The 24,018-nt window shown below is 47.0% G+C and overlaps 1 protein-coding gene across 4 annotated transcripts in view; it reads left to right on the top strand.

The window, feature by feature from the left end:
- The first annotated feature begins 316 nt into the window (after nt 1-316).
- XPNPEP1 (X-prolyl aminopeptidase 1) overlaps nt 317-24,018 on the top strand; it is a 34,049-nt gene continuing 10,347 nt past the window's right edge. The window contains exons 1-11 of one of the 4 annotated variants that reach the window (XM_061372637.1): nt 317-412; nt 1,776-1,867; nt 4,698-4,828; nt 12,929-12,996; nt 14,646-14,746; nt 15,048-15,140; nt 16,057-16,200; nt 16,522-16,617; nt 18,817-18,898; nt 19,854-20,064; nt 23,039-23,128. In XM_061372637.1, coding sequence (XP_061228621.1) covers nt 1,813-1,867; nt 4,698-4,828; nt 12,929-12,996; nt 14,646-14,746; nt 15,048-15,140; nt 16,057-16,200; nt 16,522-16,617; nt 18,817-18,898; nt 19,854-20,064; nt 23,039-23,128 — 1,071 coding nt within the window. In that variant the 5' untranslated portion in view covers nt 317-412; nt 1,776-1,812. Of the gene's footprint in view, nt 413-1,775; nt 1,872-4,697; nt 4,829-12,928; nt 12,997-14,641; nt 14,747-15,047; nt 15,141-16,056; nt 16,201-16,521; nt 16,618-18,816; nt 18,899-19,853; nt 20,065-23,038; nt 23,129-24,018 lie in introns of those variants that run through there. The other 3 variants (XM_061372638.1, XM_061372639.1, XM_061372640.1) reach the window with 3 other exon arrangements.

Below are 24,018 nucleotides of genomic sequence, written 5' to 3'. Positions count from 1 at the left end.
GAGGGAGGGAAGCCAAGCCTGAAATCCCCGCTACGGACGGTGTGTTTGGGAGTCACAGCGCGGAGCGCATGCAAGGGCCGAGGTTCCCCGGACACAGCCCCGAAGCCATTTGCTCCGCTCCGGTTTTACACCGCGGGGAGGCACCGGGAGCGGCCAAACGCCGACACTTCCCGCTGCTTGCAGCACCCCCGGATCCTCCCCCTGGACCGGAGCACAGAGCCCTGCGTCCGGAGCTCCCTGCTCAGGTTCCCCCAGCGGGGAGGGCGCCGAGCACCGGGCTGGGACTACGGGACAAGACGTGCAGCCATCCCGGTCCCATCCGTGACATCCGCCGGCACGTCATCGGCGGGTGGCCGCAGCTGCCCACGTGATCGCTGACGTCACGGCGCTGCGGCGGGCGGGCCGGCGGCAGGTGAGGAGCGGCGGGGCGGGGGCAGGGGAAGGCCCGGGTCCGGGTGGGTGCTGCGGGGCAATGGCGGAGGACGGCGAGCGGGAGTGCAGGGATTTCGGCACGGCCTGGGCCCGGCCTCACAACCGGCACCGCCAGCCGCGCTCCCTCCGGCTGTCCGGGGCGCCCAGGCCCTGCCGGGGTACCTGGGCTCTCTTAGGCAGGCCCGGTCAGGGAGTCCAGGCCCAATGGGTCTTGTCAGCCTGTGTGGGCCTGGGGAGGCGCAGGCCGGGCTGGGCGTCTCGGTGAGTTTGGTGTGCAGGGTACTGGGGGGCAAGCTTTGGGGTTTGTGCCTCAGTGAAGGGCTGCGAGTGCTTGGGCTGCCCTGCATGCGGCCAGCCCGGGCAGGAGGGCCTGGCTTGGACACAGTGCCGCTGGTTCCTGGTGGTGCAAGCTGACATACTGATTTTGAACACTGGCACAGGGTGCCCAGAGAAGCTTGTGGCTGCTCCATCTCTGGCAGTGTTCAAGGCCAGGTTTGATGGGCCTTGGAGCAACCTGGTCTAGTGGAAGGTGTCCCTGCCCCTTAGAAGGGTGTTAGACCTGGAGGAGCTTTAACATCTGCTCCAACCCAAACTATTCTATGATTATATGAACAAGTGTATTCATAAAAGAGAGAAAATGAAGAGGAAATTGTCAGAGGAATGAGTGTATGTGAAGCAAACAGGACATAAGCACTCAGGGTGGTCTAATGCAGCAGACAGGCAAACCCAGATGTAGCTTCACCTGTTTTTGCCTCACTTCCCCACCATGGGCCTCATGTCCCCAGCCATGCCTGCACCCAGGGTTGCAGCAACCCATTGCTCTGTGTGCATGTAGGAAGCAGGAGGAGAAGTCTATTTCCTCCAGCAGCATTTTTGTGGCTGCTCTTTGACCTGTATGTCTGATAGAGGTGTTCTCCAGGCAGGATCCGGCAGCGGCTCTTGGAGAACTGGCTCCTGTGGTCTAGTGAGGTGTAGATAATATATGTCTAGACAGTGACATACTTTGGGATCCAGCTCTATCATCATGCTGCAGAAGTACTTTGCATGTTACTTCTGCTCTGCATTAGTTTCCCCATCTGTAAAGTGGGAAATCACTTCTGACCTCATGGTTCTGAAAATAAATTGGCATAAACCAGCACATGCTTGTAAGATTTAATTGTAAGTCTTGACAAGCAGATGGCTGGCCCTTGACATTTCCTGCTCCCCCATGGTTCACCCTCTATGCATCCCCAGTCTAGCCAGTGGAACATAGTGTTAATGTGCTTCCAGATCCTTGAGAATTAGAATGTTTTATGGGGGACAAAGTTTGTCAGCTGCTTCAGTTTTGCCCTTTGCTTTCTCAGGCACAGTGGAGCTTATGAAGACCAAGCAAAAAGCTGAATGGTATTTTGTGTAAGCAGAGGTAAGAGGCATCCAGACGTGGGGAACTACAGAGGCAGGTAACATGGGAGTGTGACACATTGGAGAAAGGGCAGGGAATGGGACTGTTTCTTGCACTTGCTAATCGTAGAATCATAGAATGATTTGGGGTGGAAATGACCTTAAGATGTTTCAGTTCCAATGCCCTGCAATGGGCAGGGGTGGCTCACACTAGACAATGTCGCCCAAGGCCATGTCCAGCCTGGCCTTGAACACTGCCAGGGATGGAACATTCACCACTTCTCTGGGCAGTAAAGAACTTCTTTCAGCTGTGTTTGGTGTTAATCACTGGGGTGATTAAATAATGTTAGAGAACCTGTTTTAACTTTGTAGAGGCTTATAATTATGACACAGAAAGGAAAGGTCACCTGTTAAAAATTATGGGGAGACCGGAGTAAATGTCTACCAAAGGTGTGGGAGAAAAGAGCTTCTTTCTCTGGAAGCTGAAGACAATTCTATTGGAAAGATTGTGGAGGATTTTTTAAAGCCATTTCTTATACTGTAGAGTATCTAAAATAGATGTTCTCCTCAATATGGGTTTTGTTGGTAATCTGGCTTAGTTGTGTTTTAATATTGAAAGCAGTCTTTCAACAGTGAGAGTACTTAGTTATGTCCTTGAGAGTCTTTTGCTTGATAAGAAAACCATGACTTGTCAGCAAGGAGCTTTATTAAAAGGCAAAGCCTTGTCATTCTTTCCCTGTTTGAATGAGACTTTCAGGCTCCTGAAAACAAAGCATAGGTCAAGAAAGGAAGCTGTGTCCTTATAAGTCTGTAGAAAGAGATTCTTTCTTGCTGGCTGGTCACTGTGCTGTTGCTTTCTCTCCTTTGTGTTTTTCCGTTGTCTGAACATAAATCAGCAGCAAAGTTATAGAATGTTACAGCAGCTTGTTACAGAGGACAGACAGAAACAATTGTATTATAATAAAGTCCAGTATATCTTGTGAACAGTGTATAAACTATGAAATCTGTCCTGGAAATCAATCTGAGGTGTTATCTAAGCCCACTGGAGTCAAGATACCACTTTGAGAATTTAGTGTATGGTGCCTTTTGAGCTTGATTTGCTTCTGGTTATTTGGGTTTTAAAACACGTACCTGTGGGCAGACAATCAGTCAGACACAAGTCTGGTGTACTCCAAGCTTCCTGTGATGAGACATGTGGTGGTGTCGGGCTGAGATTTTTACACCTAAAATGTATCAGGTCTTGGTTCAGTTCCTGACTTGGTCACAGTGCTGCTTGGTGACCTTGGTTAAATCACTTCTTCCTATGGTTTGTGAAATGGAGGGAGCTTTCTGCCTTCCTGTTTAGATGGCAAATATCACAGAGAGGGGCTGTGCTTTACTGGGTTTTGGCATAAGACGGTAATGTCACTTGGGACTCCTGGTAGTTACTGAGGTTTAGATAAATACTTGGATAAGCAAAAAATGTTGGAGATTTGCATGCTGTTTGCTTCTCCTATGTATGATCTGTTTGTGGATGTGGCTGTGAAATGAGTTGTGAAACGAGCTTGTCAGAGTTAAATGCTGCATAGCATGGCATTCAGGCAGCACAGAGCCTACCGACCTTGCCCTGGACAGTGACAGCATTAAACTTGCAACATCCCAGTATGTTCTTAAAAACTTGAGAGGAATGGGTAGAGAACCAGGAAGGGGATTATCCCACTTTGGGCACCCTTTGGAGATGTGAGTGAAGAAAAGCTCGAGAAAACCTATGTAGAGGTTCAGGTTTCTTGCTTTTCATAGGTTTTCCAGCCAGGCCTGCCCCCATCTTGAACATCCTCTGCAGTCAGCTGGTGCCTTCCACTGCAGCCTTCACTTGTGCCAGCATGGCAGCATGCTCTGCTGTGTCACAGTGTGTGGTGCTCACAGCAGGCCTCAGCTGCTGATGGTTTCTGGGTAGCAAATTGAGAGGCTGGTGTTCACTGCAGTGCCAAAGGTACATCCACTGCAAAACCACAGCAAGGGACAGGGATTGGCCTGTGCCTTTGTTTTCCCCTCTGATCTGCTGCCTTCCATCCAGCCTGTGCCCCACCCCTGCCTGCCTGCCACCAGCTGAGATCTGCAGAGCATTTGCCAAAGGTCTTCAGAGAAGGTTCCTTTAAGCCTCTGTAGTTGTCCTCTGGCAGTCACTTATGAGAACTCAATGGGCAGTTCCTCCCGTTATCATTGTGTTCTTGCTACATGAACTAACATGCAGCCCTCAGGTAAATATGGCCAGTGAACACATCCCTGTGAATGTCCTTGGCAAATTTCTTTTTTCTGAAACCCTGGGCTATAGTGAAACTTGTAAAAATTGCATTCTTAACCGTTCCATTTCTGAGTTCCTGACATCTGTGACTTACTCTTCCAGCAGCCTGTGCTCCTGTGGCTTGTAAGCCACAGCATCTCTGCCCCCAGAGTGAAAAGACTGAAAGTTTCTCTCTGTGCACATGATACATGGGGCTACTTGTGATCTGTGGGTACTTGGGACCATCAACATCACATGCCAAGACCTTTCCTGGCTGTCATAGGGCATGTCTGAGGTGTTCTGGTTCCTGCTGCTGTCCACATGTAGGAAGGGTCAGCAGGCATGCTGAGCTTGTCTGTATCACCACTGGGATGTCAGTCCTTCTATGGGTGGGAGAGGTCCTTTAGAGGATAAATAAGTTTTGACTCTCTGGCCTCAACCTGATCCCTCATGCTCAAGGAACGTGAGTGAAGAGACAACACAGAAGAAATTCTGGGCTGAGAGGGATGATGTTGGCACAGTTGTCCTCAACAGAAGATTGCAGTGGTGACTGCCTCTAGCCTGTATGCATGAGTGGCCTGGAATACCTGGAGAAGCTCTGAAGTTTTGTGTTTTGTTTTAATTACAGGTAGGAAGATGAGTCCAAAAGTTACAACAGAGCTGCTGAAGCAACTGCGGCAGGTGATGAAGAGTCCCAAGTATGTCCAGGAGCCTGTCCAAGCCTACATAGTGCCCTCTGGAGATGCCCACCAGGTATGGATGTATTAAAGGAGTGATTGCACTTTCCTTCCCTGCAAAAAATAAAAGCCAGGGATAACTAAAGTCATCCTTTGTTCACTCATTTAGAAGCATAGACTCACAGAATAGTTTGGGTTGGAAAGGACCTTAAGATCATCAAGTTCCAACCCCCCTGCCATGAGCAGGGACACTTCACGCTAAACTGTGTCACCCAAGGCTTTGTCCAGCCTGGCCTTGAACACCGCCTGGGATGGAGCATTCACAACTTCCCTGGGCAGTTTATTCCAGTGCCTCACCAACCTTACAATAAAGAGCTTCCTCCTTATATCTAACCTGAACTTCCCCTGTTTAAGTTTTAACCTGTTACCCCTTGTCCTATCACTACAGTCCCTAATGAAGAGTCCCTTTCCAGCATCCTTGTAGGCCCCCTTCAGATACTGGAAGGCTGCTATGAGGTCTCCACGCAGCCTTCTCTTCTCCAGGCTGAACAGCCCCAACTTTCTCAGCCTGTCTTCATATGGGAGGTGCTCCAGTCCCCTGATCATCCTCGTGGCCCTCCTCTGGACTTGTTCCAACAGTTCCATGTCCTTTTTATATTGAGGACACCAGAACTGCACACAATACTCCAGGTGAGGTCTCACGAGATCAGAGTAGAGGGGCAGGATCACTTCCTTCGACCTGCTGGTCACGCTCCTTTTGATGCAGCCCAGGATATGGTTGGCTTTCTGGGCTGCGAGTGCACACTGCAGCCGGCTCATGTTCATTTTCTCATCAACCAGCACCCCCAAGTCCTTCTCCGCAGGGCTGCTCTGAATCTCTTCTCTGCCCAGCCTGTAGCTGTGCCTGGGATTGCTCTGACCCAGGTGTAGAACCTTGCACTTGTCATGGTTAAACTTCATGAGGTTGGCATCAGCCCACCTCACAAGCGTGTCAGGGTCCCTCTGGATGGCATTCCTTCCCTCCAGCGTATCAACCGAACCACACAGCTTGGTGTCATCGGCAAACTTGCTGAGGGCGCACTCAATCCCGCTGTCCGTGTCAGCGACAAAGACGTTAAACAAGACCGGTCCCAGCACTGATCCTTGAGGGACACTGCTCTTTACTGGTCTCCAGATGGACATTGAGCCATTGACCACAACTCTTGGTGTGCAGCAATCCAGCCAGTTCTTTATCCACCGAGTGGTCCATCCATCAAATTAATGTCTCTTCAATTTAGAGACAAGGATGTCGTGCGGGACAGTGTCGAACGCTTTACACAAGTCCAGGTAGATGACATCATCTGCTCTACAGCTGTCCACCAGTTCTGTAGCCCCATCATAGAAGGCCACCAAATTGGTCTGGCAGGATTTCCCCTTAGTGAAGCCATGCTGGCTGTCACCAAGCACCGTGCTGTTTTTCATGTGCCTTAGCATGCCTTCCAGGAGAATCTGCTCCAAGATTTTGCCAGGCACAGAGGTGAGACTGACTGGTCTGTAATTCCCTGGGTCACCCATTTTCCCCTTCTTGAAAATGGGGGTTATATTTCCCTTTTTTCAGTTGTCAGGAACTTCACCTGACTGCCATGATTTTTTAAATATGATGGCCAGCGGCTTAGCAACTTCATTTGCCAGCTCCTTCAGGACCCGCGGATGGATTTCATCAGGACCCATGGACTTGTGCATGTTCAGGTCCTTAAGATGGTCTCGAACCAGATCCTCTCCTACAAGTGGGCCCAAGGTCTTCATTCTCACAGTCCCTGCGTCTGCCTTCCAAGACTTGGGTGATGCGGTCAGAGCCTTTGCCAGTGAAGACTGAGGCACAGAAGTCATTCAGAACTTCAGCCTTCTCTGAATACAGAGTAGCCAGTTCTGACAGCTTCTGGAGGGGGCCTGTGTTGTCCCTAGTTTATCTTTTACTCGCTACGTACCTATAGAATTCCTTCCTGTTATCTTTCACATCCCTAGCCAAGTTTAATTCTAACTGGGCCTTAGCTTTCCTAACCTGGTCCCTAGCTTCCTGGACCACATCCCTGTATTCTTCCCAGGCCCCCTGTCCTTGCTTCCACCTTTTATGAGCCTCTTTTTTCCTTTGAAGTTTCCTCAGCAGCTCCTTATCCATCCAAGGTCTCCTGGCCCTCCTGCTGCATTTCCTTCTAGTTGGGATGCAACACTCCTGAGCTTGCAGTAGGTGATCCTTGAATATCAACCAACAGTCTTGGACCCCCTGCCCTCTAGGACTATATTTCATGGAACCTTACCAAGCAGGTTCCTGAAGAGGCCAGAGTCTGCTCTCATGGAGTCCTGGGCAGTGAGCTTGCTGCACGCTCTTCTTACTGTCCTGAGGATCTCAAACTCAACCATCTCATGATTGCAGTTTTAATTTTTCTAGCATAAAAGTCTGGGTAACCTGAGAAACATTGTGTTGGAAAAGGTTTCTGTAGTCTGTTCAGGTGGCTGAGGTTTTATGTTCTTGTAACAAATCAACGTGGATGTTCCACCAGCAACTTCTCATCAGATTGTTTCCAGGGAGCTCATGCTGCAAAAGAAGGGAGCTTGCCAGCGCACTTGCTATCCCTTTCCTGGCTGTTGGGAAGAATGGATTTAGTGGGGAAGGAAAAGACATTATCTAGCCTTTAGTTTCCCCATTAACACCTCCTGATCAACAGATGTTCTTAAGTGAGGTTGCAAAGGGTTAGTTGCAGAGCTCTCCCTTTGCTAGATCCAGTTCTTGATTGAATTTGCTGTCTTATACAAAAGCCCTTCAAATCCCATGCAGAGGGACATTTGGAGGTGCAGGGAAGGAGCAGGCCATGCCAACACTTCCCCTTCAGTGCTGCTCTTCATCAGCTTGTTTTGAGCATGAAAGCCAGGAGGGAAGTGGGGGCTCTGGGTGGTAACTCGTGGCATTAATTGTTGCGTGCTGCTTCCACTGGTAAGAGTTTTATAGCCCATGACATGAATTTTAAATGGCTGAACTGCCTTTTACCTCGCCTGCCTGCTCACATGCTCTTCTGCTCACTCTGTTAGGAGACCCAAGAACTGCCAAGGGTTTTTCCCTTCTCAGCCATTTTCAGGAAACAAAAGACCTGAAGCTTTTCTGGCTCACACCCAAAGCTCCCTTTTACCCCAGGGTGTGTGAGAGCAAAATGCAACTGAGTCGGAACCTTTGCCCTTGGCTTGGCACTGGGGTGAGCTGAGTCCAGACTTGCCTGTGCCTTGGGACTGTATGTGCAGCATCGTGTTTCCTCCTGGGGAGATCCAAACTTAGGCAGGTAGAGGGAAGGCTTTTTCTGCAGCTGCTATTGTCTGCTGCATTCCTGCCTCAAGCTGCCTCTGTCCATATATAACTCTGGTTTCATTTCACTAGACATTAAATGCTGTCATGTGAGTTGAAGAATGTGACCCTCAGGACTTCTGGGGTTTTCTGTTGCTTGCTTTTCCTTGACAGAGTGCAGTTAAGCAGAGAACCCCATGTTGCTATTTCCTGCCAGGCGAGTTGGTCAGGTTTCTCTGCAGAGCGAATCTATCTGAATGGAAACGATTACTAAAAGCTGCTGATTCTGGTGCCTCCTGAATAGCTAATGCAGGATTTTGTCTGTGAGCTTTGGGAATTAGTGCAATTTTAGGCATTGGCAGGAACCTCCTCTTGATCCCACAACAGACTTACTGATTCCAGGTAAATTGTGATAAGCTGAGATTTGCACCCACGTTCCAAGCAAAGGTTTGTTTCCTGTACACAAATAAGAACTTTACACCCCTGCAGTCAGCTCTTGCTCTTGGGCAGCTGCCTCTGTGACTCAGAAGACCAAGTTTTGGTGGCTTGAGCCATTTCTTCCGCACAGCCCAAAGTACTTACTGAGGTCCTTGCCTCACTCAGCTGTTCCTGAGGCTGTCCTGGGATCAGAGACCTTGTCAACAAAGAGGACTTTCCCTCCTCTGGTGTTACCATGGGGTTAAGATTAGGGGAAACCTTGTTCCTTTCTAGGTTGCAAAGGAACTCCTGGATTGCACTGGTGCTGATACAACCCGAGGCTGCAACTTACTAATTTCTCTTTGTAACATTGTGAGTGTTTGAGCTCTGAGCTCTGTGGTACTTTAGTATTGGTTTTCCTGCCAAGGCTAGAAGGCTTAGGTTGTAATACTGCCAGAATGCTTGCCACCATCTGTGTCCTTTGCTTCCCATGTATAGTTGTGTAAGGAGCTGAAGGACTTGCAGAACTTCTCAAACACATCTGGCTCTGACTCTGATTTAACCGAGGATGCTAATACCTTGGATTTGTGGCTCCTCCAGCCAGCCCTAAATGTTGGCTTGCTTTGATTTTTGATATGAAGTCAGAAGAAGCAGGCTGATTCCTTAGGAATGTTGGTGGTCTAAAGGCTGGTGAGCAAGGAGGGCAGTCCCAGGCAAAAGTGGGCTGAAGTCCTTAGAAAGAACCTGCTTCCTTTCAGGAGTTCTGGGTGGATCTTGTGGCTGGAGGTTTCAAAGGATCAGGAAGGGGTGAAATGCTATGCTTTTGGGAATGAGGCACCTAAATCCTTTGTGGTTTGGTTAAAATTGCCTCTCTGAGCTTTTGGGATGTTGCAGTGGTAAATGCAGGATCCAGTTTATGTTGAGTCACTCAGTTTACATTGAATCTGGAGTTTGCCCATATGGGAATATTCAGAGATTGGAGGAGATTTCTTCTTAATGGGAGGGAATGATGTTTGGATTACAGCTTGAGTTTGGAGCCAGTCACAGCTTAACTGGGGCTGGCTTCCACCCCTAGGCCTTGACTTGGTGTAAACAAATTTGGTCAGATCTGGCTGGTCTTCCACATCAAGGAAGCACCTGCCCAGCTCAGGGCCTCTGGGTTGGCAGAGATGCTGTCTTCTGCTCAGGGCTGGCTCCTCTGAGACACACTTGTTCAGAGCCAAGGAATCAGCGAAGTTATAAAGCAAGAGATGGCTTGTGCGCAGGTTGTACTGACCTGTTCTAGATGTTGCCAATGCAGTTAGATTTTTGGCAGTGAATACTGACCTCCCTCCAAGTACACAGCAGTGTTGTAGCTGTAAGTGCAGTGAGCTTCATTTTTCATTGCTGATCTTGGTTGACACTAGGATAGAATAAGCTTCAACATGTTAATGGCCCAACCAGGCAGGCTCTGGTGATCAGCACCACTGGTTTTCTTTGGGCTTCTTCCTGGCTTAGGTGAGGGTTTCTGTGATGCAGCCCTAGTTCTGTCTGTGTGTCAGAGACTGACAGGTGTGGTGCAAAGCAGACATGAAAGGCCCGAGGAGAGCCAGGTTGAAGGCCATCAGATCTGCAAGACAAGCCCCAGGGAAATACCTAGTTCTGACTGCTGTGGCCTCTACTTTGTGTGGCGTACGCAGGTGTTCCCCTTGTAATTTTAGCTTATGCAAAACATGGGCTCATCTTTGCACAGTGGGGGTTGCTGCATGGAACAGAACAGGTGGGTGTGCAGGAATTCAGACTGACAGACGAATGAACCATCTTCCCCTCCACATCCCTCATACTCCTTTTTAAAGCCCATCTGCCTCATTGTAAACTCAAAACATTCCCTGGACTTGTCTGGAAGTGGGACAGCATGAGGTATTTCCCACACAGCCAAGGTCTTTATTAGCTTAGGTCAGCTTTTGCTGGGTCTAAAACTGATGGGGTTCTCTTTTTTTTTCCTTTAAGATTTCTCTTTTCAATTTTTTTGAATTAATTTCTCTGTTCTGTGCTGTTAATGCAGCCAGCTCAGTGTTAACCCTTCCTATGAATGTGAGTTCCCTTGTCTGCACAAGCAAAGTACCCTGTAGTCTCTGCTGTGTTGGTCAAGAGAAAGGGAAGAGAAATTGCTGGTCTGATTTGAGCTGTACTTAGTAGTATGATCCACAATGGGAAATTCTGAGCATCCCCTTTAGGCTTCTGACCCTTGGAGATTGTGTCCCAGCTTTGAGTTGGGATCTGCAGGAGAAGGGGGAGTTGTAGCAGTTCACAGGCTGAATAGTCATTAGGAAAAGTTGAAATGAGGAATCCTTGTCAGATCTACATGACTCTGCCTTCATGTTCTGTCCTGCTGCTATGAGATAAACAGCTGGGGAAATGAGCACTTGATTCCTTTCTTGATTGACTTTGTCCTCTTGATCTGCTGATGTTGTTACATTAAAGGGGGTTAGTGGTGATGGTAGTGCTGTGGTGGGCTGAGGTGGATCCAATTAGAGGTGTGCAGAGGGCAGTCATCCCTGAGGTAGGTATCCTGACCCCTCTCATCCTATACTCTGCTGAGTATATGTCACAGCCCTGTGGGGTCTGTGGGGCTGGAGAGGAGAAGGCACAGGGAACTGGACTGGCTCAGAGAAGAGGGTGCCCACGGTCTCAATACCCATCCCATTTCTGCCAACTTCCATTAGTGGTTGGTTAAAATAGAGGATTTCTTGGGAATATATCCCAAGATATATTGGCACCCAGGAGCAAATACTGTTTAGCCAGATCTTCTTTTGGGTCATGGGTTTTATTCCAAGGCTCAGTTTCAAAACTAGTGGTGAATGGTTGATAGCTGCTGCCTGTGGTGTCTCCTGTGAGGGGAGAGGCATAGCTGTTCTGGAGAGCTTTTGACCATGGGGTGATGTGAAGCAGAAATAAGAGTTGGCCCTAGGTGCTTTGAATTGTGCTTCATACTCCCTCCTGTGCTTTGAACCCTCTGCCTTCCTTAAGAGCAATAAGGAGTACAGGTCTGAAGGGGGTATTTTCTAACAGTCAGGTGATTTTAAAGTAGCCCTGGCCAGAGACAGGCAGATGCAGTATCTATCACAGTAGGAACTAAAACCACCTGAGAATTGGGCTGTGATTTCTCAGCTCAGTCCCTAAAATGTTTCTTTTCCCATAGCACAGCTGAATGCAGGGAAGCTTTATGGGCAGAAGAACAGGTTTTGGCTTCAGACCATTTGTAAGATACAAATGCAGGCGTTTTGCAGCTCAAACATCAGTGCTGTCAGCCTGGATTAAGCTGATGTGCTGAGTTGCACCAGTTAATTACCAGCCCTACTCAGCAGTTCTGACCTCCCAATTTACCAGAATGGTATCCCATAAAAATGGTGTGTGGGCCACTTCAAGGTACAGTTCCTTTAATTTTAATCTCCTGTGGATGTTGGGTATCTGTGCATTCTCAGACTCGTCTGTAACGCTGCCAACAGATGTGTCCACAAACACAGGTTGTGGTGGGGCTTGGGATGAGGATGGACTGGTAATCCTTGATTCTCTCTTGCCCACTGTCCTGGGTTCAGCAGTAGCAGTTGTTTTTCTCCTTCCTAGTAGCTGGTTCAGTGCTGTTTTTTCGACTTCAGCCTGAGAACACCACTGATAACACCGATGTTTTTAGTTGTTGCTAAGTAATGCTTACTTTGACGTTCTCAGTCTCATGCTCTGCTGGGGAGGAGGGGAAGCTGGGAGGAAGCAGAGACAGGACACCTGACCCAAACTAGCCAAAGGGGTATTCCATACCACAGCACGTTGTGCATAGTATATAAACCACGGTCTTGGTGGTTTATGGTGGAGTTGAGTTTTGAGTAGGCAAGGAAAAAGTGAGAGGATCAGCACCTAATTATGAAAGGTCCTAAGGGTTAAAGTTTTTCTAGTTTTATTACCTCGATAATTTTATCTCGATGTCATTGTAGTGGAAAACAAAAGTCTTCAAGCAATTCCTATAAATGCCAGTGAGGGGACTTCACTGGAGGTGGTGAATCTCACAGATTTTATGCGCTGATTACCCTGGTCTCCAAGATCAAGGGGTGCTTCTGGTTTCCCTTCCTTTCACATTGCAGCTTCAAAGGCAGCATTTGTTTGTTGCCCAAAGTGGGGGGAGGCTGAGTGTGAAATAAACATCTGCGAACTCTGAAACACTTCAGTGTTTACAGATGTTTGTGGGAGAAAAGTGCTGCAGCTTAAGAAAAACCCCAAAAGCAGTTGGACATAAATGCAATTTAATCACAGATGATTAAATGTTTCAGTAGAGCAGAGCCCAGGATTTTTAACTCATTTTGCTCTCTCTGTGGTGTGCTTTAGGAGAAAAGGCTTATCAAAGTTTTTGTCGTCAGCTGATTTCCCCCCCCCCTTCCTGCTGCTATAAATAATTGCTGCCTCTTTGTTTCCTAGAGCGAGTACATTGCACCCTGTGATTGCAGACGGGCATTCATCTCTGGATTTGATGGCTCTGCAGGTACCTTTCCAGAACTTGGGTTCTTGCTTAAGTACATAATGCCCCCCTATAAAGAAATATTCTCATTCATAACACAGAGGCAGTATGGAAAAGGAAGCCTCTCCAGCTTGTTTGAACTGTTTTCTTCCCATTTCAGCATCTGCAGAGTTATGTCTTGGCTGCCCGCTGGAATTATGTAATATCAGCTCAATAACAAGTTTTCAGAAAATGGTTGACCCCTGAATGAACCTCAGAAAATAAAATCCTATTTAACTCTTTCATGTGGTGCTTGTAACCTACAGTCATTCCTTTTGATGTGCAGGTTTTTACACTGACCGTTTGGGCTGGGTGAATAGTAGGTGGACTTCAGCTGGCCTCTCTGTTTAAACACAGCCAGAAACTGCATTTGGAAACAACACTGTGGAAAAGTTTGCTTATCTTGCTGAGACAGGATGTTTTCTTGGCTCTAGGATAGGTCTGTTTCACAAGACCTAGTTTTTACTCTAGCTGTGCCCTAAGCTCTGCAGCTTACTCTGCTGTGTGATTGTTGGAAAGTCACTTTAGTCTTTTGAGGTCTTTTCCTTTCTAATTGCAAATTGGTTTAATAAATACTGCTACCTATGTGTTTGGAGAGTCCATTCACCACTTCCTATGAACTACTCTGGGACCTCATGTGGAAGGTTATAAATCCATGGCTCTGAGCTGCTGTTAATGGATAACATGAATCCTATATTAATTTCACATCTTCTGCATGGCCTGTTCGTAACCTTCTTCTCTATTTTGGGTCCTTGTTATGTTCTTGGAAGGTCTGTGTTCCCAGCCTAGTAGTGAGATTTCACCAGGGGCTCAACCTTGTGTTTCTTGCTTCGTCTTCACAGAATGAAGTAGCTTAGAATGGAGTTTGTCTTGGGGAAGTTTGGTAGAAAGCAGTTAATTCCCATTTGGAAACTCTGCTCTGCTAATCTGGGCTTCAGTTTCTGGTGTGAGAGAGCATGGGCAAGATGCAGAGATTCAAAAGGCATTTTGTTTTTGGATTGCCAAGGGCAAGGCAGCTAGGGTGCCTTGCTGAGATGTCACTACCCCTGAGCTGTCTGCTTGCATCCCTCCATCTGGAGTCAGGAATGGGACAGACATTGAAACCAGCAGAAGTTTATGTTTGTGTTTCCTGTTCAGCCATCTCTGTTAGAGCTATAACATTTGGGAAAGGGATGCAGCTGACAGCTGGAGTGATACCCATGTCTGCTGGCCTTTAACAGCTGTTTCTTGTGGATGGCCAGAGCCCAGGCTTCCTCACCTCAAAAGGATGGGATGGAATCTGGGGATGTACAGTATGTGTTGCTGTGACAACAACCAACTGGAGACCACAGTCTGTTACAGGAGGTTTGGAAAGTCCCATTTGCCCAGTTCCACTGACTGGTTGAGATTGCTTAAGTTGAATTCATCTGAGGCAATTCATTAAGCTGCATCTTTGTGCATACTGTCCCTGACCGGATTTTGAAAGTTGTAGTACAGGGTGAACAATATCTCCACTGAAACTGGACTAACCTTTGAACAGTGAGAAAAGCTGCCTTTCTGAGAACTGGGGTGCATTTCAAATGCTCTGCCTGCTGTGTCTCTGCATGGTGACTGCCCTCCTCTACATCACTGCATCTTTCTGCCTTCCTGCCTAGGTACTGCCATAGTAACTGACCATCATGCAGCCATGTGGACAGATGGACGCTACTTCCTGCAAGCTGCACATCAAATGGATAACAACTGGACACTCATGAAAATGGGTATGCAGGAGGCTGGGATACTGCTCCACTGATAAACATGGGACAATCACAGACCATTTGGTCACTTTGGACAGGTTATGGCTTGGGCTGTAGGGATTTCCCATCATGCAGGGACTTAGAAACGTCTTGGATACACTGCTCCTGCTTTAGTGTCCTGTGACTCTTCTTGCCCATGGGTCTAGACATTCATTAGTAGATGTATTTGATGCATTAACATGGACTTTGTGGGTTGTGTGGGAGTGCTTCAGTATGACTGATGCTTTGAACCTATTTTTCTTTTTCTTCCCTTAAATCCTTGGAGGTCTGAAAGATACACCAACTCAGGAGGACTGGCTAGTAAGTGTCCTTCCAGAAGGCTCGAAGGTGGGAGTGGACCCTTTCATTATTCCAGCTGGTTGGTTTTACTTTATTTTATAACTCTGGGTTGAGCAACTAGATCTTGCTTCTCTAGCTAGGCTGTTGTATGATGATATGTAGATAACTGTGTTTCAGCCCAGATTGGATGGTGGGTTAGACTGTTACGCAAAACAGGTTGGATTTTGGTTTTAGACGTGTATCACAAGAGCTCCATAGCAGTGCATTGACTCCAAAACACAAGGGATGAGAGCTAGTCCCTGGGCTAGCAGTGACTATACCTGAAAAGCAGAGTCCTGGTCTACCTCTTTTTGTCTGTGCTGTGGCTTGGCACAGGTATTTCAGTATGAAGTTGCTGAGTGCTTTGGCCAGGTTGGGAGCCGGAACACTCAGGCAAAACTCATGCTGCTACTCCTGCTTTGTGGTCTTGGTATAGCTGCAGCTTTCCCTGTAAGAAGCACATTCCTGGAGAAGTACCATTTTTATCTGATGAATGAGTATCCATCTCCTCCCTAAGCCAAATTCAAAGGTCACTGGAGGCAAGGGAAGACATATGCTTGATTCATATTGACTAAGGATCAGTCTTGTGGCTTTGTGGAAGCTCATCTGGTCTCTTATCTAGCTTAGATCTAGCATGGTTCTGCACTGGGGTAGAGGACACCCTTACAGCACCCTCTGGGGTACAGCATCTGTCTTCCATCTGGAGCAATTCTCCACCTCAAGCATGAGACTCCAGGACTGTGAGGTTCTGTACCTGCTGCTGGCTGTAGTGACTGTGTTTGTGGAGCTCTAATTGCAGTAGCTTTTGCTTTGTTTTTAAGGGAATGGGAAGAAGGAGAAGCTGGAAGGAAAGGAGGAGATTCAGAGTCTTGAGTCTGCCCCCTGTGAATAGGGCTGTGGTTGAACCAGGGTGTGTTCTTCAGAGCTGTCACTCTTGACTCCTTTCCCTTTGGCAGACCAGTGGAAGAGGATTTCCAAAGCCTTGAGAAGTGCTGGCCATGATCTTGTGCCTGTCAAAGAAAACCTGATAGATACAATCTGGACAGACTGTCCTCAGCGCCCCTGCAAGCCTCTCATCACACTTGACCTGAGTTACACAGGTGAGAAGCTTAACTCCCAACAGACAGGGGCTGTTTCTACTGCCCTATCCCCATTTTACTTTCCTCTTACAATGTAGGGAGAAGAACACCACTGCAGCACCTCTGTCCTCAAAACTTAAAATAGCCATTTGTTAGCGGCTAGATAACCTCAAAACAAATCCATGTGTGTCTGGAGGACAGCTTGTTTGAGATGGCTCATGTCAGTTATTACAAGCACAGTGTGTTTTGGGTACCTCCAAAATCCAACGTGTTGGTCTGTGTTTGCATCATCATGCCCAGTAAAGCTGTGGTGACTGTAGCTGTTCATACTGTCTTTTGCAGGGGTCAGCTGGAAAGACAAAATTGCAGCCCTCCGTTCAAAAATGGCTGAGAGAAAAGTCCTATGGTTTGTGGTAACGGCCTTGGATGAAGTAGCATGTAAGTCTTTGCATCTTCTTTCTCAGTTCTTCTGACAAAATATATGCCCTTCCTGCCTTGGGAAGGAAGAACTCTGCGAGGGTGAGAGGCTCTTAGGACAGCCAATGTGTTTGTGAGAGACCAGTTAACTTGTATGATGTGCAGTGGTGATAGCAAGTCATAAACAGCAAGCCAGTATTTCTACACAGTGCCTTATTACACCAGGGCAGCTCCTGAGTACATTTTTGGCCCAGGAAAATGCAAATCACCACCTTTAAAAGCAGCCCAGGCAAAGGGAGAGGAGTTATATACAAAGCCTGAGGCAGTTTGGAGGAAAAAAAAAAAGACCAGTGAGATCTTCTGGCTGTAAAATACCCTGATGCTGCCTTACCCTATGGGGAGATGGAGACTGTTTTCTGCTGTGGAGTCTGGGCTATAAACAAAGCAATGCAACATGCAGCTTTGTATACATAAGGCAAGGGTGGAGTACACAGCATTCACAGTAATCTTCCTAATTGTCACTGCTTTTTAAGTCAGTCTCTCCCTCTCCAGTGTTTGGCAAATGCTTTGAGTAAGCAAATAAGTTGGGGCTCAACTTGTATTTCCAGATCACTTTAACTGAGGGTCGTGGGGTGCTGCTGGAGAGTCCCCTCTGTGTTTGGGGCCCCAGGATGACTAGGTCTGCACACCTTGGCTCCCAGCCCAGTGTCTATGTAGGGAGGATGGCCAAAACCAGCAGTGGTTTCCCCAGGACTGTTGTTGCTAGTTCTGTGTGTCCTTTATGCAGAAATCACCAGTGCACAGACTGATGCAGTGGGAACACGGCACGGGTAGGTTCTGAGTGCTGCTAATGCCTGTGCCCTGTGTATGATCTGAAAAGGTAGAATTGAAGGTCGTGTGTTGCTAGCAGCAGCACTGGTAGCTCAATGTCTGTGGTGCTGGGTGAAGCTAGCTTGCTGTGGTCTGTGGGCTCTCCTGGATCTGGGACACTGAGCAAAGAGCTTGTTTCATGAAAGAAGTACTTCGGATCGTGGTGAATATGACTCCTCCCCAGGGAGGCCTGCGTGAGCAGAGATTGTGTGTCTCACCTTTTCAGGCGCATCTCCAATTAAATTAATGATAAATTGGTGCCCTGAGGTGGTTTCAGATTAAATGTCTCCAGCAAAGCCAAGCTTGGTTATGAATCAAAGGTTTTAAGATGGACCAGAGTTTATAAGAGAAGCTTGTTGCCAGGTGCCTGGTTGATTTCCTGTCCTAAAGGGGAAAGGGGGAGAAATTGTCTTTAATTGCATCTGATTCAATTCACTGCATTAAACTCCAGATGAGTTTCTGGGGACCGAAAGAGAGCCACAGAGGAGGCTGTTGACTCTTTGCTGCACTGGGAGTCGGCTGAGCGAGGAAGTTTGTACCCATGCAGTAAAGAGTTCTTTGTGGCTCTTTCCTGCTTCCAAGTGACCTCCTCCTTCCCTGGGGAGAATCAAACTCTATTTTTACTTTTGAGGCAGAATTTGCACGGTTCGGTGAATACAGTGCTGGGCTGTGATTTAGGACATGTTGGTTCTTTTCCCAGCTGTCCTGCTGGCTGGCCTTATTGCCTTGAGTAACTCATTTCAGCTAATTGGATACCCTGGGGTTTTTTATGTGACCCTAAAATCAGGAGTTTGGAGATGCTGAACATCTACTTCCCCTCTTGACTTTGCCTGGAGTTAAGTGAGACTGTGCAGTCAGAATCTGAGGTGGTGTAGGCACCCAAATGAGAGGCCTTTTGGGAGTATTTTAGTCTTGGCCTATTGTGTCTCCTTCCCTCAGTGATCAAGAGGAGGACTGGGATGAGATAACGTGTACCTTTGAAGTCTTCTGGCTGTTGAGAAGTGAACTTTAATTGCATTGCACAGACCAGAAAGGGCAAAAGCTCCTTTTTTCCCCCCCTTGTCTTTTTTGCCTCTACCTTTCTTCCAAGCCAGCCCTCCTTTAGAAGTTAACCCCGTTTTCTTGCCCGATGGGAGCGTTTAAACTGCAGTTCTGGTGCCATCTCCTGGCGAAAATTTAGGATTGCTGGCAAAGCGGCAGGACATGGGACAGCTGGGTGGGAGCTGGACCCACGGCCTACATCCGTGACGACTCATTGCTTGACTGTGCTTTACTGAGATTATTTTTGGCTTTTTCTGATGTTGCAACAGATGAACCAGGACTGTGATTCTTGGCGTTCTTATTTTCCAGGGCTTTTCAACCTCCGAGGCTCTGATGTTGAGTACAATCCTGTGTTTTTTGCATACGCCGTCATAGGAATGAACACAATCAGGTGCTTGTATTCCCCTCTTCTGTCCCCCCAAGATGCATTTTTTTTACTGTGAGATTGCTGTTCTAGCAAAGCATTTGTCTTTTCAAAATGCCTATGCTTAGGCACTTTAATGTCCTTTCTGAGCACTTTTGTCTTCAACTTTAATTACTCTCCTCACCTGATCAGAGCTAGAGAGGCAGCCAAGGGGTCTGCTGCACTCCTCAGCGCCTCAAATGACTTGCTGGGTGACCTTGGGCATGATGGCTGACCCCTCTGGCTGTCACCCTGAGGTAACACAGAGGGCCCTTGAAGCCCTGGGTGAAATGGTGGTAAGAGCCAATGCTGGGCTGCATGTTGGAAAACTTTACTGTTATTGATGAGTCACTTCAAAACTGCAGGGACTGTGTAGAAAAGTTTCAGGACTGGCTTATGACAGAAGGCTTCTTTCCTGTGACTGCCCTGTATAAGGAACCTCAGCAAGCACAAGTCTTTTGGAGGCATCTCCAAGCTGCTAGCTAGATGTGTCTGAGGTGTAAAACCTGGCTGGGTGAGTACAGGCTGTATGTGAAGGTTGATCTGAACTTTCCAATTTAATGAAAGTGAGAACTCTGTGATATATAGAACAACATTAGCTTTTCCTTTCCAGATGTTGCCCTTAAAAATTAAAGAATGGCCATTATTTGCCTCTCTTATTCTCTCCTGCTTGAAGTGCAGTGATGGGATGCAGCCAGTTTGAATGTGTCATACAAACAAAAATGCTGTCAGCTCCTTTCCTTTCAACAGGGTGGTACCTCTTAATTTCAAAGCAGGATTTAAGCAGTGTGAAGGCCAGTGGTTAAAACAATATAGGTTAAAGTGTAGCACATAAATTAACAAACTCCTTTCTTCCTGAAATGTCACCAGAGTGGTTTCTCCTTCACTCCAACCACTGTCAGATATGGTCCCACCTACAATTTCTGTCTGATTTGTTTCTCAGACTCTTCATTGATGGTGACCGGATGATAGACCCAGCTGTGAGGGAACATTTACAGCTTGATTCTACCCTGGAGCCTGAGTTTAAAATCCAGGTGATGCCTTATGGATCTATCCTGTCGGAGCTGCAGGCTGTTGGTGCAGGCCTCTCACCCAAGGACAGAGTGTGGCTCAGTGACAAAGCAAGCTATGCTCTGACTGAGGCCATTCCCAAGGTTAGTGGCCCTTGAAAAGGAAAATGCTTTCCTCTTTTCTGCTCAGCGTGGTCAGGAATGGTGTTAATGAGGGCAGCTGGACTCAGCTTCCTGTCTGCAAAGGATGATTCAGGCTGGAGCTTGTGCGGAAGGGATCCAGCCATGCTGAGGTATTGAGGGGTTGTTAATCCTGGGGTTGCTCTCAGTGGAGCTGCCCTTCCAACTCGCTAAGCTGATTTACCCAAAGAATTGTCAGCTTAAGATAAGGCCAGTACAGGGAGAGAGGGAACAGGGTGAACTCGGGTCATGCTGCCCAGGGCTGGAGCATCAGCCTTATGCAGACCAGCAGTAAGAGCTGGAAACTTGCAGAAACCGAAGCAATAAAGTTGAGCAGGACATTCAGGAGCAGGCATTTGGCTTGATCTGAAGGTCTGAAGATCATTCCCCTTATTTATTTTAGTGGCTTGAGGATATCAGGCAACATCCTATACGGAAGACAGGAAATACAGGGCGATAGAGTTGTTGTACAAGGGAACCTTGTGAGGACACAGATAACCTGCAGGCAGTGGTTGTCCATACAGTGAGTGCATCTGCTGAGGGACATCAGAATAATGTCAGTACAGCTGTACTTGCTACATCTTACCCTTGAACTTGACAGTCTGGAAGTCCTGAAGTCCACCTAATATTCAGTAGTCATGAAAGAAGATACCAGGGGAAGGATATTTCCTGCCTGTTTCATGTACTGCAGGGGTGTGCTGCAGGTATGTGTATGATACAGCCATACCCATGACAAAAGAGCTAACTTATGGGACCTGAAGGCTTTTTCTGTATACAGGGATTTTAAGATTGGTATCAGCTTTGTGTCTTCCGAAAAACAAAATCCCAAGAGCAGGGTCTGTTAGTGTGTCATTAGGCTGCCACAGTTTGATGCCAGCACACATCTCTGCTTACACTCTTTGGCTCTCATGGCCAAACTAGAAGGAGTTATTTTTCTCCAGTGAAGACATTCACTTACATACTTTAACGGGTTCATTGCACTTGGTGCACGAGGACAAACAGGTCTGGAAAGTTTTGTTACTTTCAATGTATCCCCTTAATATAGGATGTGGCTCTCTGTGCCTTTGCACTGACTTGTGGGAAATGTGAAGTTTGCCTTGTGTAGGGTTTTTTTTGTTCTAAAACTGAAGAAGACATGTACATGAGCAAGACCCTTTTTTGCCCCTGCTCAGGGTTAAATCTTCTGACACCTTAATCCATTTCTAGATGCAAATGGCCTCTTGTTTAGGGTAGCAGAAAGCAAAGGGTTTGGGGAGCATTCAGGATAAATTATTGTTGCTCATTTGACTTCAGAGTAGAATTGCTGTAGTTGGAGTTAATTGACTAACCCTAGTTTAGCTAAATTGCTGTAGATGATTTGCTCAGAGCATCCATATAGAGAAGTACAGCAGATCTGGCCTAGATTAAGGAATGTAATGAGTTGTAGTGACATTATTTACCCTGTTAGCAGTTTCAGCTGATACTGAGTCATTACAGTGCTACATGCCCTCTCTTTGCAATGGGAGAGTCCCTGCCTCAAGGAGGTCTGTGCAATAGAAAGCATGAGAGGGAGGACTGAAATGTCTTGATTAAAAACCACTGAAAGAGTCATTGAAAGAGCCAGAGGTTTCCTGGTTCCTCATGCTGGGCTTTTTTCTTCAGCTTTACACCAGCTGAGCAGCTGGTCTGTGGTGCTTTGAAGAGCCCTAGTGCTGGAAGTCCATCTACTGTCTGTTTCCATATAAGCTAAATATTGACAGTGGCAGAAATCCAGTCCATTGTTAAACACGGAGCTGCAAACCCTTTATAGATTTGCCTACAGCTGCATGTAAATATGCTTTTCATGGAAGATCAGTAGAACCTACCAGTATCTGTAAAAGGCAAACCAGTCTAAGAATCTGACAGTAGAGAAGTATTGTCCTGAATCTGATAAAAGAACTTTCCTGACTTGTGGCTTCTTCAGTACTTTAATTCCTGCATGACAGTGCAATTGTCTTGCTGTTTTTAGACCTGTAGGATTTGTGTGAAATTGGTCTTTGCTGAAGATCTGCCAAGCCTGTGCTTGTGTAGGTGCTCATCCCATATCCTCATATATAATGAGTAGAGCAGAGAACTCTGGGGCAGAAGACTTCGTCTTTGATCCTTCTTCTGATGCCAAGTGTGACAAGGCTTGGGCAAGTCACCTCAGTGAATTTCTGAAGACATGCTCAGAGCCAGCCAAGCATTCCTACTAATCTAAGGGCAGCTGATGTTTGGGGAGGTGGTAAGGGATCAGTTACTAGTTCTTAATGTGGGGCCATCCCATCCAGGCATAGGAAAGTTTTGTCTCAAAACTGCTGATGTAAGCTTCTTTCAGAAGTGGACAGCATATAACGCTCAGCTTTGCAAAGGCCCTTCATGGTTTTTAGGGCCTTGAGGTATATGTTAGAGCTGCTGATCATTAGAAGTGGTGATACTCGGTGCTGGAGGAGCCAGACCCTTGAGGGGCCCACCAGGTTCAACTCCAGTGCTTGTAACTTGGTCTGGATACCCTTTGCTTCCTGCTACTTGGGTGACAGTCAGGTAACAAGTCAAGGTGACTTTTGGTCTGTTTGCGCAGCCTAAATTCCACCTTAGCCCTGGGATTGGTGTTTCTCATTGTCTGGGACTTTAGTGTACATCAGCAGTAGGAAACCCATGGCTCAGACATTAATACATGTTCTAATTAGGATATCCAAATCTTCACCCTGCTTCATGACAAGCTCCTTGCATTTCCTTGTGGCTGTTCTTCCTTCAGTCAGGGACTGTTTCTCCTCTTTATTCACCAGTGCACTTAGCTGCCTGCTGGCAACCAGTATTTCCCTGCTCTGAAGGTTGAGAGAGACTGCCAAAGTACAAATTGTGGCCAGGCTGAGTTATTAAACCTGTAGGATTATATCATCTGGCTAATCCACAAGTAATCCCTGTCCTTCTACTGCAGGCTTACCGATACCTCACCCCATATACTCCCATCTGCATTGCAAAAGCTGTGAAGAATGCATCCGAAACAGAAGGCATGAGAAGAGCACATGTAAGTGAAGCTTTGAGAGTCTCCTTGCACATGGCAAGAGGCTTGCTTTACATTTAGGGAGAGAAATTACGTTTTTCATCCAGTTTTAGTGTTTCAGCTAAAAAGTAAATAAGAATTTGGATGGCAGGGTAAAAGTGGTTTTCTGTCACATATCTACTGCTGCTGAAGCAGTGTTTTTTGCTTGTTTAGCGTTCCCTTGGAGTGAAGAACAACATTTGTGATAGTGTGAGGAACCAGCCTTGCTCTGTTGGAAGACCCTGCAGACTTGAGAAGTGTTGTTTAGAGTATGAGCCCTTAAAAGGCTGTTCTTTCCCCTGTGCTAGTTCTGTTGTCTTTCTCAGTGGAGTCTTCAAATTGTTATGACTTGTATAAACACAGCCTAGAGAACACAGAGAAATTCTTTGACACATGGTGCAAAACACAGTTCAAGATGCTCAGGAGCAGTCAAGTGTCCTCAAAACACTCTTGGTTTTGTGTCATCATCATGACACAATGGAAATGAGACTGATTTCCCAGAAAGCTGCATATTTTCAAACAAAAAAAGCTACTTGTGAAACAGGTTCATGGTGGGGCTGAAATGTTCTCTTGTTTATTTCCTGTTAAATTTTAAGCAGCAATTTTCGCAAGAGGAGAAATGTGGCAGTTAAAGCAGGGCTGGCAGTTCTGGCCTTGTTCCATCTTTTCTGCTAGCTTCTTGGGAACTGCTACTTTCTATTTTGATGCTTTTCTTTGCCTGTTAGGTAATGGGAAGTAAAAATACTTGTACTGAACAGACACTTTGTCACCGGCCACCTGAGGACAAAATTGTGCCTCCTCTTTTGTACTTGTCTCCTTGCCTCTGCATGTTGTAAGCATGTAGAAAAAAGGAACTAAAAATGGGGGTTATCAGG

The sequence above is a fragment of the Neopsephotus bourkii genome, unplaced genomic scaffold (assembly GCF_033783945.1).
Source record: "Neopsephotus bourkii isolate Nb327-2 ecotype Australia unplaced genomic scaffold, CSIRO-AGI_Nbou_v1 NB_1615, whole genome shotgun sequence".
In the NCBI taxonomy this organism is placed as follows: Eukaryota; Metazoa; Chordata; class Aves; order Psittaciformes; family Psittacidae; genus Neopsephotus; species Neopsephotus bourkii.
Note: the sequence above shows the minus strand (reverse complement) of the source record. Positions and strands in the feature narration are given on the sequence as shown.